Source organism: Vitis riparia, chromosome 14 (genome assembly GCF_004353265.1).
Source record: "Vitis riparia cultivar Riparia Gloire de Montpellier isolate 1030 chromosome 14, EGFV_Vit.rip_1.0, whole genome shotgun sequence".
NCBI lineage: Eukaryota > Viridiplantae > Streptophyta > Magnoliopsida > Vitales > Vitaceae > Vitis > Vitis riparia.
The window spans coordinates 1,954,100-1,974,004 of NC_048444.1; the positions used below are offsets into that span (position 1 = coordinate 1,954,100).

Consider the following 19,905-nt stretch of genomic DNA (forward strand, 5'->3'; position numbering starts at 1 on the left):
GGAAAGTTTTCTTGAAAATAAAATTTTATTGTTTAAGATAAAAAATAATTTTTTAACTTTAAAAAATGACTTTTTGAGAACATGTTGATTTTTTAAAACAAAATTTATATATATTTTTTATAAATAATTTCGAACAAATATATATATATATATATATATATATATATATATATATATATATATATATATATATATAATTAACATTTTTTATTATATGAAAGTATATAATAATTTCATAAAAAAATATTTCTATATTTAAGTTCTCAAAAAAAAAAAATTATTCCTCAAAACAATTAAAAATATTTTTAAAAATTATTTACAAAAACTATTTTTTAAAATTGCTTTCCAGATTCTAATTCTTTTTATTTATATTTATTTATTTATTGTAATTTCTCCCCCAAAAAGAAATTTAAAAAATTTGAGATAATAGGACGATATGATAAACATTTGAAAAATAAAAATGAGATGAGAAATTGGAGTTTTTTTATAAAGAAGATATAAGATTTTATGGTTTGAATTAAATGTATTGGTTACTTTAATGTTTATATGTTAATTAAAAATAATTGTAATAAGGACAATTTAGGCATGTGAAAAAAAAATTGATGATATCAGCTGATTGCATCATCAACCCAATAAACAAGTTGAGAATGGAAGAAAATTAAATACGAAAGAGAAAGATTATTTATGAACTTCAGTATTTAAATTATTTAAATTTAAATAATCTTTTATTTTTCTTTAAAGTGTATGGGGACACATTCTTTATGCTAAGGAGAAAAGTGGGGAATAATTGATTAAATTTAAACTATCTTTTACTTGTTTTTTTCTTTTGATTTTCTCCTGTTTTTCCACTTTTCTGGAAGCTTTCCAACAACCAAACAACTTGAAATTTCAAGAGCTTCGAGAAGACTAAGGTTATGTTTCCAAAAATTTGAAAAAATATATAAGAAAAAAATATAAAAAATAATTTTTTATTTATAAATTACATAAATTTATTTCATTTATTTTAATTTTTTAATATATAAAATTTTAACTAATATTAATTATATTTAAATTTCTTTTATATTTTTTTTTATAGAATAATCAAATATGAGCAAATAATTATTTTTACCTTTTTTTTCCCTTTTTTTATAGTATTTTTTGAAAATTAAATATAACCTAAAATATAGAACACAAGGATATCGATTTTTTTTTTTAAAAATAATTTAAGATATGATAATTAAAAAATTTATCTCCAAACGTACGTCATTTTTTGAAGAATGAAACTAGAATTGTCTTTAGCCATGACTCAAAAGTCAAAACATAATTATATTGAACTGCAATCTAATACATTTATACAGTTATCGATGGCCTTCACAATGAAATTTCCACCCACTCCACGGTCGATTAATATCGTCAAAGGTGGCTGCTGGTACAAGAAAATGGGAATTTTCCTTGGGGAAGAAGCCACTAAATAGAGGTTGAAATGTCGTCGTTGGCGGTGGCCACAGAATAGGAAACAGGGTAGAACTTGTGAGATGATGAATATCAGTGTCGGTTTTGCTCCTCTATATAATCGGCAAGCAACGTTCAATCCTTACAAACACATTTTACCACTAATACTCGAAAACTTTGGAGAAGATGGGGGAGATGTTTGGTCAACTAGGCTCGGTAGCCGCTGGGGCAATGTTTCTCTGGGCCATGTTTCAGCAATACTTCCCTTACCAGCTCCGGCCCTATATTGAAAAGTACAGCCAAAAGTTGGTGAGCTTTGTGTACCCTTACATTCAAATCACTTTCCAGGAGTTCTCTGAAAATAGCTTCAGACGCAAGCGCAGCGAAGCCTATGCTGCCATTGAGAACTACCTCAGTGCTAATTCATCTGCCAGGGCCAAGCGGCTCAAGGCAGATATCATCAAAGACAGCCAATCTGTAGTCCTCAGCATGGATGACCATGAAGAAGTCACGGATGAATTCCAGGGGGTCAAGCTTTGGTGGGTTTCCAATAAAAGTCCCCCTAAAATGCAGACCATTTCTTTTTATCCTGCTGCTGATGAGAAGAGGTTCTATAGGCTCACTTTCCATCAACAGTACCGAGATTTGATCGTGGGGTCTTATCTCAATCATGTGATAAAGGAGGGGAAGGCAATTGCAGTCAGAAATCGGCAGCGAAAGCTCTGCACTAACAATCCAAGTGACAATTGGGATGGATACAAAAAGTCCATGTGGAGTCATGTGGCCTTTGAGCACCCAGCCACATTTGAGACTCTAGCAATGGAGTCAAAGAAGAAGGAGGAAATTGTTAATGATCTCAACATCTTCCGTACGAGGAAAGATTATTATTCAAAAATTGGGAAGGCTTGGAAGAGAGGGTATCTCCTTCATGGTCCTCCAGGAACTGGAAAGTCAAGCATGATTGCTGCCATGGCTAACCTTTTGAATTATGACATCTATGATCTCGAACTCACTTCGGTTAAGGACAACACGGAGCTGCGGAAGCTACTGATCGAGACAACGAGTAAGTCCATCATTGTGATAGAGGACATCGACTGTTCGCTTGACCTCACAGGCCAACGCAAGAAGAAGAAGGAAAAGGAAGAGGAGGACGAAGAGTCCAAGGATAATCCAATTCCTAAGAAGGGGAAAGAAGGTGAAAGCAAAGAAAGCAAGGTTACTCTATCCGGGCTTCTGAATTTTATTGATGGGCTGTGGTCAGCTTGTGGCGAAGAGAGACTCATAGTTTTCACCACCAATCACGTGGAAAAACTTGATCCTGCTCTCATAAGGAGAGGGAGGATGGACAAGCACATAGAATTATCCTACTGTTGCTTTGAAGCATTCAAGGTGCTTGCTAAGAATTACTTGGATCTTGACTCCCACCATTTGTTTGCAAGCATCCGCAGATTGTTGGAGGAAACCAATATGACTCCTGCTGATGTTGCGGAAAATTTGATGCCCAAGTCCATCAGTACTGATGATCCTGGGACAGCTTGTTTGGAGAATTTGATTCAGGCCCTTGAGACCGCCAAGGAAGAAGCGAGGGTGAAGGCCGAGAAGGAAGAGGAAGAGGAGAGGCTAAAGGCCGAGAAAGAAGGGAAGGAGAAGGAGGCAACTGCTGGAGAAGTGAAAGAGAAGGAAATGTCAGGTGAAAAAGAGAGAGAGAGTGGTATGGCAGTGAAAGAAAATGGAGTAGTCTAACCACAATCGACAACATGGGCTGCGAATATGTTTCTTTGCGTAGTATTGGCTTTAGATCATTCATGTACTTGTATGCATATGCGTGTTTGATGTTCATTAATCCTAAAGTTTAATAGAATGGTCTATAAAATTCTATTGAGAAAAGTTTCTATAGTATCAAAACCTTTACTTCTTTGAATAATTTTTTCCATTCCTGTGTTATTGTGGTGGGCCTGGTTTGAAGGATCTCTACGCTTGCTTTGGCAAAGAAAAACCCAAGGGTCAGAGACTTTTGTTTGGGTTTTTTTTGGTCCTCGAGAGTTTTCAAAGACCTCCTCTAATCTGTCCCAACCCTTCTGGGTTAAGTTAGACACACCGAATTACAATTCCGTAAATTATTAAGAAAGTGTATATTAATATTTCGGTAAATTTTTATAAATAGAGTATACTATAATTCATATAATTTAATAAAGGGTGAATTATATAGAATTTTCCAAATTTTGTTCGTCAAAACCGTGTAAAACAAAGGTTTTTTTCCATCATTTTTCCGCCTTTATTTCCAAAAAATAAAAATAAAAAATTAAAAGACAAGAATGAGTTGCTGAAATCATGTCCCTGTAAAACGGACCGTTCCAACGGGCTGCGCAACCCTCCGGCTCGTCCAAGACAAATGGACAGCCCAGTATGGTCCATAATCCCTTGGGACGGGCTTTGCCGTGCTGGTGGGTCGGCCCACAACTCTTTTATCTTTTTTCATCTTTAATTTTTATCATTTTTTTTTTTTTTTAATTTGGTGGAAAAACCGTCAGTGCCTTTCCTTTTCTTTCAAAAATCCTAGGCCTGTTTGGAAAGTTTTCGTGAAAATAAAGTTCTATTCTTAAGGACAATTTTTTTTTCTTACTTAGAAAATACCATTACTTTCCATTGAAAATGATCTTTTTAAAAACAAAATTTAGATGTTTTTTGATAAATTATTTGGAACAACTATTAAAATTATGAAGGATATTTCTTATTATATAAAAGTATATAATACATCATATTTTTTTTTATATTCTTAAAAAAAACTTAAAATAATTAAAAATATTTTAAAACTATTTTTAAAAATTATTTTTTAAAATTATGTTCAGACTCTAATTCTATTTATTTATTTACTATAATTTCTCAAGCTTTAAGAAATATTAAACTCAAAACTTATATAAATACAAACAAAAAAGAAACCAAATTTCATGGATGAAATTATAGAAAGACTAAGAGACCAATCATAGAAAGACCAAGAGGAGAATCATAGATAGACTATGAGGCAAATAGAGGAAATGGACAAATTGTTTAATTAAGAAATATATTTATAATATAAAGTTGATAATTTGATAGTCAATTTTTTTCTAAAAATATTACAAAGTTTGGTTCTAAAGATTATTAGAATTCATCTTTTAATCAAATTTATAGGTATTTTACTTTGTAGTCTATTTATATATATATATAAATAGAGAAGATGGCTAAGAAAGACCAAAATGTTACGATGGGATTACAAAAATAATTAAAAAAGAAAAGAAAATCGCCAAATGAAAAATTCACACAATAAGGTGAGATACAAATATGGGGACAAAGTTGGAGAGATTTTAAAAGCCCAAATACCTAATGTTACAAATATTATAAAATTCAAATTTTGGAAAATAATGAAATTTCATAATCCAAAATTAACAAAATTTTGGAGTCCAAAATTTATAAATTCTAGAGTACGAATTTTAGAGGGAGAAATTTTAATAATTTGAGATAATAAGAAAATAAGATAAACATTTGAAAAATAAAAGTGAGATTGAGAAATTAGATTTTTTGATCCAATAAGATAAAAGATCTTATGGTGTTAGTTATTAATTAATTAATTAATTTGATTTATGTTTGATTAAAATATATTTAAGAACTAATTTATGATGATTTGAAATTAAATGTATGGATTACTTTAATGTTGATTATGATTAATTTAAACTAATTAAGATAATTTATATGTTAATTAAAATTAATTATAATAAGGGTAATTTAGGCATTTGAAAAAAATTGATGACATCAGCTGATTGCCATCAACCCAATGTACACGTTGAGAATAGAAGAAAATTAAATGCGAGAAATGCCAAAAAGAAAAATGAGGAACAATTGACTAAATTTAAATATTCTTTTACCTTTTTTAAAAGTGTATGGGGACGACAATTAATGTAGTTATCAACTGCCTTGCGAGTTGTGTTAAAGACTTGAAGTTGGGACACGAGTATGACCAGTAGAGAGGGATGTTGCTTTCTATCTGGTCTTTACAATAAGATTTCCACACCTATTCCACGGTGGGAATCTTCCTTGTGGACGAAGGCACAAAATACAACTTGAAATGTCGTCGTTAGCTGGCGGCCACAGAGTAGGGGACACGGTAGAACTTGTGAGATGATGAATATCAGTGGTCGGTTTTGCTCCTCTATATAATGGGCAAGCAACGCTCAATCCTTACAAACACATTTTACTACTGATACTCGAAAACTTTGGAGAAGAAGATGGTGATGGGCGAGATGTTTGCTCAACTAGGCTCAGTAGCTGCTGGGGCAGTGTTTCTCTGGGCCATGTTTCAGCAATACTTCCCTTACCAGCTCCGGCCCTATATTGAAAAGTACGGCCACAACTTGGTGAGCTTTGTGTATCCTTACATTCAAATCACTGTCCAGGAGTTCACTGAAAATAGCTTCAGACGCAAGCGCAGCGAAGCCTATGCTGCCATTGAGAACTACCTCAGTGCCAATTCATCTACCCGGGCCAAGCGGCTCAAGGCAGCTATCATCAAAGACTGCCAATCTGTAGTCCTCAGCATGGATGACCATGAAGAAGTCACGGATGAATTCCATGGGGTCAAGCTTTGGTGGGCTTCCAATAAAAGTCCCCCTAAAAGGCAGACCATTTCTTTTTATCCTGCTGCTGATGAGAAGAGGTACTATAGGCTCACTTTCCATAAACAGTACCGATATTTGATCGTGGGGTCTTATCTAAATCATGTGATAAAGGAGGGGAAGGCAATTGCAGTCAGAAATCGGCAGCGGAAGCTCTACACTAACAGTCCAAGTCAGAAATGGTATGGGCGCAAAAAGTCAGAGTGGAGTCATGTAGCCTTTGAGCACCCAGCCACTTTTGAGACTCTAGCAATGGAGTCAAAGAAGAAGGAGGAAATTGTTAATGATCTCACCATCTTCCGCACGAGGAAAGATTATTATTCAAAAATTGGGAAGGCTTGGAAGCGAGGGTATCTCCTTCATGGTCCTCCAGGAACTGGCAAGTCAAGCATGATTGCTGCCATGGCTAACCTTTTGAATTATGATATCTATGATCTTGAACTCACTTCAGTTAAGGACAACACGGAGCTGCGGAAACTACTGATCGAGACAACGAGTAAGTCCATCATTGTGATAGAGGACATCGACTGTTCGCTTGACCTCACAGGCCAACGTAAGAAGAAGAAGGAAAAGGAAGAGGAGGACGAAGAGTCCAAGGATAATCCAATTCCTAAGAAGGGGAAAGAAGGTGAAAGCAAAGAAAGCAAGGTTACTCTATCCGGCCCATCCGGGCTTCTGAATTTTATTGATGGGCTGTGGTCAGCTTGTGGCGAAGAGAGGCTCATAGTTTTCACCACCAATCACGTGAAAAAACTTGATCCTGCTCTCATAAGGAGAGGGAGGATGGACAAGCACATAGAATTATCCTACTGTTGCTTTGAAGCATTCAAGGTGCTTGCTAAGAATTACTTGGATCTTGACTCCCACCATTTGTTTGCAAGCATCCGCAGGTTGTTGGAGGAAACCAATATGACTCCTGCTGATGTTGCGGAAAATTTGATGCCCAAGTCCATCAGTACTGATGATCCTGGGACAGCTTGTTTGGAGAATTTGATTCAGGCCCTTGAGACCGCAAGGAAGAAGCGAGGATGAAGGCCGAGAAGGAAGCTAAAGAGAAGGAAGAGGAAGAAGAGAGGTTAAAGGGCGAGAAAGAGGCTAAGGAGAAGGAGGCAACTGCTGGAGAAGTGAAAGAGAAGGAAATGTCAGGTGAAGAGGTGAAAGAGAATGGAGTGTCGGCAGTGAAAGAAAATGGAGCAGTCTAACCACAATCGACATCATGGGCTGCGAATATGTTTCTCTGATTGCGTAGTATTGGCTTTAGATCATTCATGTACTTGTATGCATATGCGTGTTTGATGTTCATTAATCCTAAAGTTTAATAGAATGGTCTGTAAAATTCTATTGAGAAAAGTTTCTATGGTATCAAAGCCTTTAGCTCTTTGAATAATTTTTTTCCATTCCTCTGTTATTGTGGTGGGCCTGGTGTGAAGAATACGTTTGCTATGGGAAAGAAAAACTCAATGGTGTTACTTGTTGTAGAACAGTTTTAAAAATTACTAAATATTTTATCAACCCAAAACCAGAAATCTCATGTTAAATCATAAAGAAAACATGCCGATTATATTAGAGAATATAAACAAACCTTAATCCATTGTTGATCTTGAAGAAATATGGTTATTCTAAGGCAATAGAGGAGGAAACCACCTTTCTATTTTCTCTCTTGTGATGGAAGGTAGGAGAGGGAACGTTTTTTGTATTTTTAGAAAAGAAAACTAAAAGACATCAAATTTCAGTTTCCTTTTCCCTTTTATTAACTTCCTCTATGCCTTAGGGACCATACCCATTGGGCTATTAGGCCACATGTGTCTTAGGCCCATCATGTAAGACACATGTGACTTGGGCTCTACACACAAGGTGACTCAAACTTAATAAATATAAATTGAATATATATAGATAACTTAATCATAAACAATTATTAATATGTGTGAGTCCATAATTATTTTAACAATCTCCCACTTGGACCACATATATTACCAAATAATGTTCATGATAATACTTTATTGAGCTCATCTTTATTATCCTATCCAAATATCCTTAAACAATCCGGTCTACTAATTATGCTAACACAAGATCAAAGTAGCCTTCGTTAATCATAACTATAACTAGACCCATCAATGACCACAACATTAACAAAATTAGCAACATGGATCAAGTATGGATGTGTAGCATGGAAATTACATAAAATGTGATATTTAATATGTCTATTTCCAATTGGTCCTACTTTATGACTAAAAATAGTCAAATTTCACTTTCAACACTTAATGTTAAACTGCTTTTGAAAGTCATCATTTCAATTCATAGTATTCAAACACAATAGTCTTTAAAACTAAAGTCTGTATAGATAACACAAACATAACAATGCATCAAGAAAACAAACACAGAACCCAAATACAAACTCCCACTATACTAGCATATCATTAATATGTACAACTCCCACATATGTGACATGCTCATGAAATACTTTGGGTGGCAAACCCTTAGTGAGCATATCCGCAATCATGGAGTTTGTACTTATGTGTTCGATTGATACCTGAAGACTCTGAACTCTTTCTTTCATAACCAAGAACTTGATGTCAATGTGTTTGGACTTTGACGAACTTCGGTTGTTCTTATAATACAATTCTATAGCCTTATTATCATAATTGATTCTTAATGGTTTCTCAATCTCATCAACAATGCGCAACTCAGTGATAAAATTCCGTAGCCATATCCCATAGTTTGATGCCTCATAGCAAGCTATGAATTCTGCCTCCATAGTGGAAGAAGCAATAAGTGTTTGTTTAACACTTTTCCATGAAACGCTCCTCTAGCCAACATGAAGATGTAGCCTGAAATGGATCTCCTGCTGTCAAGACATCCCGCGAAATCGAAGTCCGAATATCCCACGATCTCTAAATGACTAGATCTTTGATATGTGAGCATATAATCTTTAGTTCTCTATAAATACCGCATAACCTGTTTTGCCTTTTTCTAGTGATCCATACTTGGGTTACTCGAATATCTGCCTAACATTCCAACAATGTACATAATATCTGGACGCGTACAAACTTGTGCATACATGAGACTTCCTACTGCCGAGGCATAAGGAAATCTCTCCATATCTTTCCTCTCAAGTTTATTTCTCGGACATTGGTGCAAACTAAATTTATCGCCTTTTGCCACAGGTGTGTCTCCTGGTGCACAATTGCTCATGTCAAACCTACTTAGCACCTTATTGATGTAGGAATTTTGTGATAGCCCAAGTATACCTCTTGAATGATCCCTATAGATCTGTATACTCAACACAAAAGATGCATTACCAAGATCCTTCATGTCAAATTTACTGGATATAAATCACTTGGTTTCATGCAAAAGTTCCACATCATTACTTGCAAGTAGAATATCATCTACATATAACACCAAGATAATGAATTTGCTCCCATTGAACTTGAGATATATGCATTGATCAACGGTGTTCTCCTTAAAACCAAATGAAGAAATCACCTGATCAAACTTTCGGTACCATTGTCGGGATGCCTGTTTTAAACTATATATGAACCTTTTTAATTTGCATACAAGTTGCTTTGAATCATTAGACTTAAAGTTCTCCGATTGCACAATGTATATTGTCTCATCAATGTTATCATTAAGAAATACAATTTTAACGTCCATTTAATGCAACTCTAAATCATAATGAGCTACAAGTGCCATGATGATTCTAAAGGAGTCATTTGACAAAACCTGCGAAAATGTCTCCTTATAATCAATGCCTTTCTTTTGAGTAAAACCTTTTGCGACTAGGCGTGTCTTATACCTTACAATGTTGCCTTTTGAATCCCACTTGGTCTTAAAAATCCATTTGCAACCAATCGGTTTTACACATTCAGGCAACTCTACTAGGTCCCAAACACCATTGTCTTTCATTGATTTCATCTCATCATTCGTGACTTCTATCCACTTTTCAGAATTAGAACTTTGTTTGACTTGACTAACTGAAATTGGATCATCTTCCAGACCCATGTCAAACTCATGTTCTTGAAGATATACAACATAATCATCTGAAATTGTATTTTTCCTTTCTTTAGTGGATTTCCTCAGTGGCACTTGTACTTGAGGTTCTTGAGGTTGTTGAGTTACCTCTTCATGAGCTTAAACTGGTTCCACGTACAACTTGAGTAGGAGGAATTTCAGGTGAGTCTACAATCTCTGTTATTGGTTGTACATTCTGGATGGTGTCATCAAACATAATATGACCCTGTCCGGATGCAATAATAGGAATACTAACAGACTCTTCTTCAAAGACCACTTTTCTTAATGGCCCTCTCCCACTTAACTCAACATCCTCAATGAACTTAGCATTGCCCGTTTCAAAGAAAGACCTAGTTGAGGGATCATAAAACTTGAAACCTCTCGACTTTTTAGAATACTCTACAAAGTAACAGCTCACAGTTCTAGAGTCCATTTTTTTTTTCTCATTTGGCTTGTAAGGCCTAGCCTCAGTTGGACAACCCCAGACATGCAAATGCCTAATACTAGGTTTCTTGCTAGTCCATAGCTCATATGGGGTTTTGGCTATTGCTTTGCTTGGGACCTTGTTCAAAATGTAAACTACAGTTTTGACAGCTTCGCCCCAAAGTGATTTTAGTAAGGTGGAATGACTGATCATACTCCTTACCATATCCTTAAGAGTACGGTTTTGCCTCTCTGCTACACCATTTTGGCTTGGAGCCCTTGACATGGTGTATTGAGGGACGATACCACACTCCATCAAATATTTGGCGAATGGACCTGGATGTTGTTCACCGGATCCGTCATATCTACCATAATATTCATCTCCACGGTTAGATTTAACGACCTTTATTTTCTTGCCTAGTTGGTTCTCAACTTCGACTTTAAAATTCTTGAACACATCCAATGACTGAGACTTCTCATGAATAAAATAAAGATAGCCATAACGTGAGTAATCGTCAATGAAAGTAATAAAATATTGTTGTCCATTCCAAGAAGGGGTAGGAAATGGACCACAAATGTCCGTATGTATCAATTCCAAGATGTTACCACACCTATTGACATCTTTTTTCCTCACATTTGTTTGTTTACCCTTAATACACTCTATACAGACTTGAAAGTCTAACAAATCAAGTGGATCAAGAATTCCTTCTGACACAAGCCTTTGAATACATTGATTTGAAATATGACCTAAATGCATGTGTCATAACATTGATGAATTCTCATTTGTTAACTTTCATTTAATGCCATAATTACTTGAATGCAAGGTTTCATTACCATTAGAGACCTTTATGTTCAATTTGTATAACTTATCTATTAGATTACCGTTACCAATAACACTTGAATTTAGGTAAAGACTAACCATTCCATTTCCAAATGAACAAAAATATCCATATGAAACATAAATTAAATTTTGTCTAAACAACAGTACCACAAAAGTATCCTCTAAATCCAAAGTACAACCAGAATCTAATTGTAATCTAAAAAGACCAATAACCTTCACTGCAGCCTTGTTGCCATTTCCCACATAGATGTATCTTTCACCATCAGTTGGCATTCGATTCTTTAGGCAATCCTACATCATGACACTTATGTGAGTAATTGCACCCATATCTATCCACCAAGTGTCAATAGGCATTATAGCTAAATTAATTTCTAAACAAACAAAGTTGAGAAATATACCTTTCTTTTCACGCCAAGCGGCATATTTGGTATAAGCCTTCTTCATATGACTAGTCTTCTTGCAAAAGAAACAAGTGATCTCCTTATCTTGTTTCTTCTGCACCTTTTGCTCAGATGTCCTAGAATATGCAGTTTGTTTTCCCTTATTCTCCATCTTTCTTTTCTTGTTGGTACCATGTCTCTTAGATGTAGAGGCCAAGTGAGCACTTTCTATCTTCTCTTATTTCAGTCTCTCATCTTCTTGCACACACTAAGCAATAAGCTCATTCAGAGTCCATTTTTCCTTTTTATGTGTTGTAACTGATCTTGAATGGACTAAATTGTGTAGGTAGGGAGATCAAGACCAAGTGCATGAGTATGTCTTTTGATAACTCTAACTTTAGTGCTTTGAGTCTAGTCACAAGATTGGACATTTCCATTATGTACTTCCTTATATTCTCATTCCCTTTGTACTGCATGGAGACAAGCTTACTAAGAATAGTGATTGTCTCAACCTTTTCGTTTGCAACGAATCGGTTTGCTATCTGGTCCAAGAATGTCTTGGCTCGGGACTCCTCAAGTATTGCACCCCTTATAGCTTTTGGAATTGAGTACTTCATTATCATTAGACTCATGTGATTGGATCGCTCCCATTTTTCCATAGCAATCCTTTGCTCAGCAGTGCTGACACCAGCAAGGTCTGCAGGGCGATCCTCTTTTAATGTATAGTCCAAATCCATGCACCTGAGCACAATCATAACGTGCTCCTTCCATTTCTTGAAGTTTGTGCCATTAAGCATAGGAATGTTATTAACATTAGCAAATATAGAAGATGTTGAACAATAACAATAAAGCTCACAACTCGTCACAAAAATATCATACATATATGAATAAATAAAAAATTTAACATATATATACATGCATGTGGGCCCATAACAAGATACATAGCACAAACATTAATATTTAGTCTTTATACAAAAATATCAACTTGTAATTGGTACTCTTTTACAAAATTAATTCATAAATGTTGACAATAAAACCGAAGCAATATGCATTTCTTTGGACTGACATATAGCATGCAAGGTAAACTTTATATGTCACACATTTATGACTACTTTATTTATTATTATATTAAAATAATCTTCATTTGAACAGATTATTTTACACAATAATAACATGATTACATATTTCAAAATAAATAAAATTACATAATATAAGTTATTTTGACAGCAAATATACATAACTCATTTATTTTAAAATATTAAACACAAATGTAGTAAGAAAAGGCTAAATCCACTATTTAATATTAAAAACTGCACTGAAGTCACTTTGGTAACAAGATTAATAGCCTTACATATGCTGTATGTTGGCAGATTGGAAAAGTTCCAATCTAATTCCAAAATTTGAAACACAAAAGAAGTGGTAACAATTATTATTTAAACTCTATGCCTTAAAAAACAAGCTCTCCAAACTATAGGCCAATTCCAACCCTCCAAACTGTAGGCCAATTCCAACCCTTTTAGTCATGCTTTGGCTTTTTCTACTAGTTGATTAAATTTTAAAATTTTTTTTAGATTCAAAAAATGAATCCAACCCAGAAAAATTCTCAGATCCTATTAAGAAAATTCTTGCCCTAATATGCCATAGGGAAGAAAATTCATATAACTTTGAATCAACATGCATTTCTTAATGATTCAACATGTGTGGCTCTAATACCACTTGTTGTAGAACAATTTTAAAGATTACCAAATATTTTATCAACCCAAAACCAGAAATCTCATGTTAAATCATAAAGAAAACATGCCGATTAGATTAGAAAATGCAGACAAACCTGAATCTATTGTTGATCTTGAAGAAATGTGGTTCTTCTAAGACAATAGAGGAGGAAACTACCTTTCTGTTTTCTCTCTTGTGATGGGAGGCATGAGAGGGAACGTTTTTTGTATTTTTAGAAAAGAAAACTAAAAGACACCAAATTTCAGTTTCCTTTTCCCTTTTATTAACTTCTTCTATGCCGTAGGGACCATACCCATTGGGTTGTTGGGCCACATGTGCCTTCATCATGTAAGACACATGTGACTCGGGCTCTACACACAAGGTAACCCATACTTAATAAATATAAATTGAATATATATATATATATATATATATATATATATATATAGATAGCTTAATTATAAACAATTATTAATATATGTGAGACCATAATTATTTTAACAATACTCTCCTTCATATCACGTGAATTAGCAAGAAAGATAACTTGGGTAGCTTTTCTCTTCAGCATAGGTCAGAGACTTTTGTTACTTGTGGGTTTTTTTAAATTTTTTTTCCTTGAGGGTTTTCAAAGGTCTCTAATCTGTCCATGTTAGAATAAATTGGATCTTCAACATGAAATTAGAACCAATGTATGCTTATTTGTCCAAAAATAAAGGACTCAGAGGAAAGGTGTTGAAGTACTTAATATACATTATGAACCCAAATTTTATAGTTATGTTTGGTTCCCATAAAATGCTAAAAAAAAAAAAATTGTTAAGGAAAATGATTTTTTTTTTATATTTGGTTGTTTTATAAAAAGTGTTAAGGAAAATCAAATATAATTAAAATTAATTAAAAATTTATATATATTTGAATTATTTAATATTTATATTAATGACTTAAAATAAATTAAATGAATTTAAAATAACAAATAAAAATAATTTATTGACTTTAAATTTATTTTTTATTTTTTATTTATTTATATTATTTTTCTTTTCTTCTACTTTTTCTTTCTCTTACATTTTTTTTTTCTTAAATTTTTCATAAATCAAACATAACAGATAAGTTTAATCAAGACGAGACAATCGTTATAAGTCAACAATTATTGACACAATAATGCATAATCAAGCACAATTAAAGCTTCATTAAAACACTCGAAGAGACGTTATACTTGAGTATAAATAAATAGCCACACACTCCTTTGTATAGGGTGAATCGCCCTCTCCGTCTTGGAAGCTATCCGAACGTTACTCTCACTCGCGTGCACCAATAGAAAGGATTGCGGAAATATATTTTGACCAATAAATATTTGGACAAATCACAAAACATGCAAGAAGAGGAGGGGAGAATAAACAAGAGGAGCGAGAGAGATAAGCAAAAAAGAAAAAGAGAAAAGAAAAAAAAAGAAAATTATATTATAATTCCGTAAATTATAATATTCTGCAACATCAACAGGAACCATAATATTCTGCCCCTATTATAACTCTGCAACATCAGTAAATTATAATTCTATAAATTATTAAAAAATTTTATATTAATATTTTCGTAAATTTTTGTAAATAGACTATATCATAATTCATATAATTTAATAAAGGGTGAATTATACAGAAGTTTCCAAATTTTGTTCGTCCAAACCGCGTACTCGCCAGGACGGCCCATGATCCCTTTAATTTTTATGATTTTTTTTTCTTAATTATGGTGGAAAAAGTGTGAGTGCCTTTCCTTTTCTTTCAAAAATCTTAGACATGTTCGGAAAGTTTTATTGAAAATAAAGTTTTATTGTTTAAAATAAAACATAATTTTCTAACTTAGAAAACACGATCACTTCTTAAAACATTTCCAAAAACAATTAAAATTATGAAGAATATTTTGTATTATATAAAAGTATATAATACTTCATAAAAAATTATTTTTATATTTATATTCTCAAAAAAATTATTATTCCTTAAAATAATTAAAAATATTTTTAAAATTATTTTCAAAAATTATTTTTAAAAATTGTTTTCAAACTCTAATTCTTTCTATTTTTATTTATTTATTGTAATTTCTCCCTTGTCCTCCTTCGAGACTCCAAGAGTTGACCATCGCATCTAAACTTTAAGAAATATTAAACTTAAAACTCACATAAATACAAATAAAGAAGAAACCAAATTTGACGGGATGAAATTGTAGAAAGACTAAGAGGCAAATAGAGGAAATAAACCAATTATTTAGTTAAGAAATATATTTATAATATAGACTCGATTATTTGGTGGTGAAATTTTTTTAAAAATATTATGAAGTTTGGTTGTAAAGATTATTATGACTTATTTTTCAATCAAAATTATAGGTATTATACTTCATAATTTCTATTTATTAAAAAAATAATAAATAAAGAAAAATAGAGAAGATGACCAAGAAAGACAAAAATGTCAAAATCCTCAAATGAAAATTCACACGGTGCAAAATAAGATGAGATACAAATATGGGGACAAAGTTGGAGAGGCTTTAAAAGCCCAAATACCTGTTGTTACAAAATATTATAAAACTCAAATTTTGGAAAATAATGAAATTCCATAATCCAAAATTAGCAAAAATGAGATGAGAAATTGGAGTTTTTGATGGAATAAGATAAAAGATCTTATGGTGTTAGTTATTAATTAGTTAACTTGATTTATGCTTGATTAAAATATATTTAAGAACTGATTTATGATGATTTGAAATTAAATGTATAGATTACTTCAATGTTGATTATGATTAATTTAAACTAATTAAGATAATTTATGTGTTAATTAAAATTAATTGTAGTAAGGGCTTTGAAAAAAAATTGTTGACATCAGCTGATTGCATCATCACCCAACAAACACGTTGAGAATAGAAGAAAATTAAATAGGAGAAGGATTATTTATGAGCTTTAACATTTTTCAAAATTTTTTATGCCAAAAAGAAAAATGAGGAGCAATTGACTAAATTTAAATAATCTTTTACCTTTTTAAAACTTGTTTGCGGTCGACAATTTATGTACTCATCAACTGCCTTGTGAGTTGTGTTAAAGTTGGGTCAAGGGTGTTACCAGTAGAGAGGGATGTTTGTTTTTATCTTGTCTTTACAGTAAGATTTCCACCTATTCCACGGTCCATTATTAATTTGGTCTCGTCAAAGATGGCTGCTGATACAAGCAAATGGGAAAATGGGAATCTTCCTTGTGGGCCAAGGCACAAAATACTAATAGAACTTGATATGTCGTCATTAGCTGGTGGCCACAGAGTAGCAGACACGGTAGAACTTGTGAGATGATAGAATATGAGTGTTCGGTTTTGCTCCTCTATATAATGGGCAAGCACAAACACATTTTACTACTAATACTCGAAACCGTGGAGAAGAAGATGGTGATGGGAGAGATGTTTGGTCAACTAGGCTCAGTAGCTGCTGGGGCAATGTTTCTCTGGGCCATGTTTCAGCAATACTTCCCTTACCAGCTCCGGCCCTATATTGAAAAGTACAGCCACAACTTGGTGAGCTTTGTGTATCCTTACATTCAAATCACTGTCCAGGAGTTCACTGAAAATAGCTTCAGACGCAAGCGCAGCGAAGCCTATGCTGCCATTGAGAACTACCTCAGTGCCAATTCATCTACCCGGGCCAAGCGGCTCAAGGCAGATATCGTCAAAGACAGCCAATCTGTAGTCCTCAGCATGGATGACTATGAAGAAGTCACGGATGAATTCAAGGGGGTCAAGCTTTGGTGGGCTTCCAAAAAAAATCCCCCTCCAATGCAGACCATTTCTTTTTATCCTGCTGCTGATGGGAAGAGGTACTATAAGCTCACTTTCCATAAACAGTACCGAGATTTGATCGTGGGGTCTTATCTGAATCATGTGATAAAGGAAGGGAAGGCAATTGCAGTTAGAAATCGGCAGCGGAAGCTCTACACTAACAATCCAAGTCAGAATTGGTATGGGTACAAAAAGTCGGTGTGGAGTCATGTAACCTTTGAGCACCCTGCCACTTTTGAGACTCTAGCAATGGAGTCAAAGAAGAAGGAGGAAATTGTTAATGATCTCACCATCTTCCGTACGAGGAAAGAGTATTATTCAAAAATTGGGAAGGCTTGGAAGCGAGGGTATCTCCTTCATGGTCCTCCAGGAACTGGCAAGTCAAGCATGATTGCTGCCATGGCAAACCTTTTGAATTATGATATTTATGATCTTGAACTCACTTCAGTTAAGGACAACACGGAGCTGCGGAAGCTACTGATCGAGACAACGAGTAAGTCCATCCTTGTGATAGAGGACATCGACTGTTCGCTTGACCTCACAGGCCAACGCAAGAAGAAGAAGGAAAAGGAAGAGGAGGACGAAGAGTCCAAGGATAATCCAATTCTTAAGAAGGGGAAAGAAGGTGAAAGCAAAGAAAGCAAGGTTACTCTATCCGGGCTTCTGAATTTTATTGATGGGCTGTGGTCAGCTTGTGGGGAAGAGAGGCTCATAGTTTTCACCACCAATTATGTGGAAAAACTTGATCCTGCTCTCATAAGGAGAGGGAGGATGGACAAGCACATAGAATTATCCTACTGTTGCTTTGAAGCATTCAAGGTGCTGGCTAAGAATTACTTGGATCTGGACTCCCACCATTTGTTTGCAAGCATCCGCAGGTTGTTGGAGGAAACCAATATGACTCCTGCTGATGTTGCGGAAAATTTGATGCCCAAGTCCATCAGTACTGATGATCCTGGGACAGCTTGTTTGGAGAATTTGATTCAGGCCCTTGAGACCGCCAAGGAAGAAGCGAGGGTGAAGGCCGAGAAGGAAGAGGAAGAGGAGAGGCTAAAGGCCGAGAAAGAAGGGAAGGAGAAGGAGGCAACTGCTGGAGAAGTGAAAGAGAAGGAAATGTCAGGTGAAGAGGTGAAAGAGAATGGAGTGTCGGCAGTGAGAGAAAATGGGGTGATCCCCAAAGAACCACCATCTACTTAATTAATTTAGGATAAGCTTTTAGGTTCAGTGTGTTTGTCATGTAGAATGAAGCTCTGGGCTAAATGGACCAACTTCCATCTGACTCTGGTCTGATGCAGCTGGTTGTTTGGTTCAAGCTGTCTCTCTTGTTTCTCTTCTTATTTCTCAGGCAGTGACTGGAATAAAAGAATTTCAATTTTGTTTTATTTTTAATATTATTTCATACTCTTCACACTAATTTCTTTCTTTTAAAACATGAGGATCAATTGTTTTTTCCGTTTTTGTAGTTTGACTAAGAACTAAAAATGCTATGCTCATACAATGTCCCAACAACCAATGTTCTGGCCAAGCTGTCAATGAATGATGGACGACTTAAGTTCGAACCTAATTTAGACTTTTAATTTATAAATACAAATATAAATATAAATATATCATCAAGTTTTCAAAATATTTTAAGCCATGCATGCACTCTTTTTTTCCACGCTTGAGAAAGACATAACAATCGTCAATGGCCACGAGTCTTCACTAATTCTTAAATTAACTTTCTTGATCTTGACACTTTCTTTCCCATCTGAAATTGACTCATCACCTTCCCAATTGCTAGACTTTTTTTTTTTTTTTTTTTTTTAATATTAATAAAAAAGGATTTTTGCTAAAAGAAAAAAGCTATCTATCACAAAAGGACAAAATGTCTCTCTTGGCAAATGTGCTCCTCCTCAAATTTTCAATTTATATAATATGATTAATGCCCCATCAAATATTCCAAAAAAAAAAAAAAAAACATAAATATTTAAAAAAAAAATCATAAACGTAACAAGATAATATTTTTTTTTTAAATCAAACCCTAAAAATATAAATTTAATTTTAAAAATTTTGAAGAATAAAAAATAATTACATTTCAAATGCAATTGATAAAAAATTTAAATAAAATAACTTTATACCTTTTATATAAACCTAAAAAAAAAATATTTACTTTATAGAGTTGAATAAAATTTTTATAAATAAAATATTTTATAAAATCCACTTATTTTTATCTTATTTTCCCTTTTTTTTTTCCATGCTAAAGTTATCTCAACCTATTTCTTTTTATTATTATGTATTAAATTTATTATTTTATAATAATTATTAAAATAAAACTAATTTTTTAATAATTTTTTTATATTTTATTAAATAGTTAAATGGTATATTCTCTTCCAATTCTATTTGCAAATCTTAAATTTATTCACATTAATTAAGTTTATTTTTGGTTTTAAAAACTAGAAATAATATGCATAATAAGATACTTGAAATATAGATAATAATAATAGCCCTCAAACTCTTACTAACTAGTTATAATATATTTAAAAGTACGTATAACTCCATTAAAATTTTAAGATTATTTTTACGGAAATTATTATAATTATGGAAAATTTTACAGTTAGATTTCTTACAATTTTTTTTTTTATTTAAATTCTTGGAGTATCATTTCTTAAAAGTCATTTAAAAAAAAATTA

At 33.5% G+C, this 19,905-nt stretch overlaps 1 protein-coding gene across 2 annotated transcripts; it reads left to right on the plus strand.

The window, feature by feature from the left end:
* The first annotated feature begins 1,602 nt into the window (after positions 1 to 1,602).
* Positions 1,603 to 18,630, plus strand: LOC117930147 (AAA-ATPase ASD, mitochondrial-like). 2 transcript variants are annotated; one of them, XM_034850630.1, is made up of 3 exons: positions 1,603 to 3,024; positions 7,112 to 7,223; positions 18,357 to 18,630. In XM_034850630.1, exons 1-3 carry the CDS (start codon positions 1,618 to 1,620, stop codon positions 18,431 to 18,433), a joined length of 1,596 nt encoding a protein of 531 aa, XP_034706521.1. In that variant the 5' UTR covers positions 1,603 to 1,617; the 3' UTR covers positions 18,434 to 18,630. The 2 variants fall into 2 exon arrangements, with proteins under 2 accessions (XP_034706521.1, XP_034706520.1); XM_034850629.1 differs by lacking the exons at positions 1,603 to 3,024; positions 7,112 to 7,223 and having other exon boundaries at positions 16,761 to 18,630.
* The last annotated feature ends 1,275 nt before the right edge of the window (positions 18,631 to 19,905 follow it).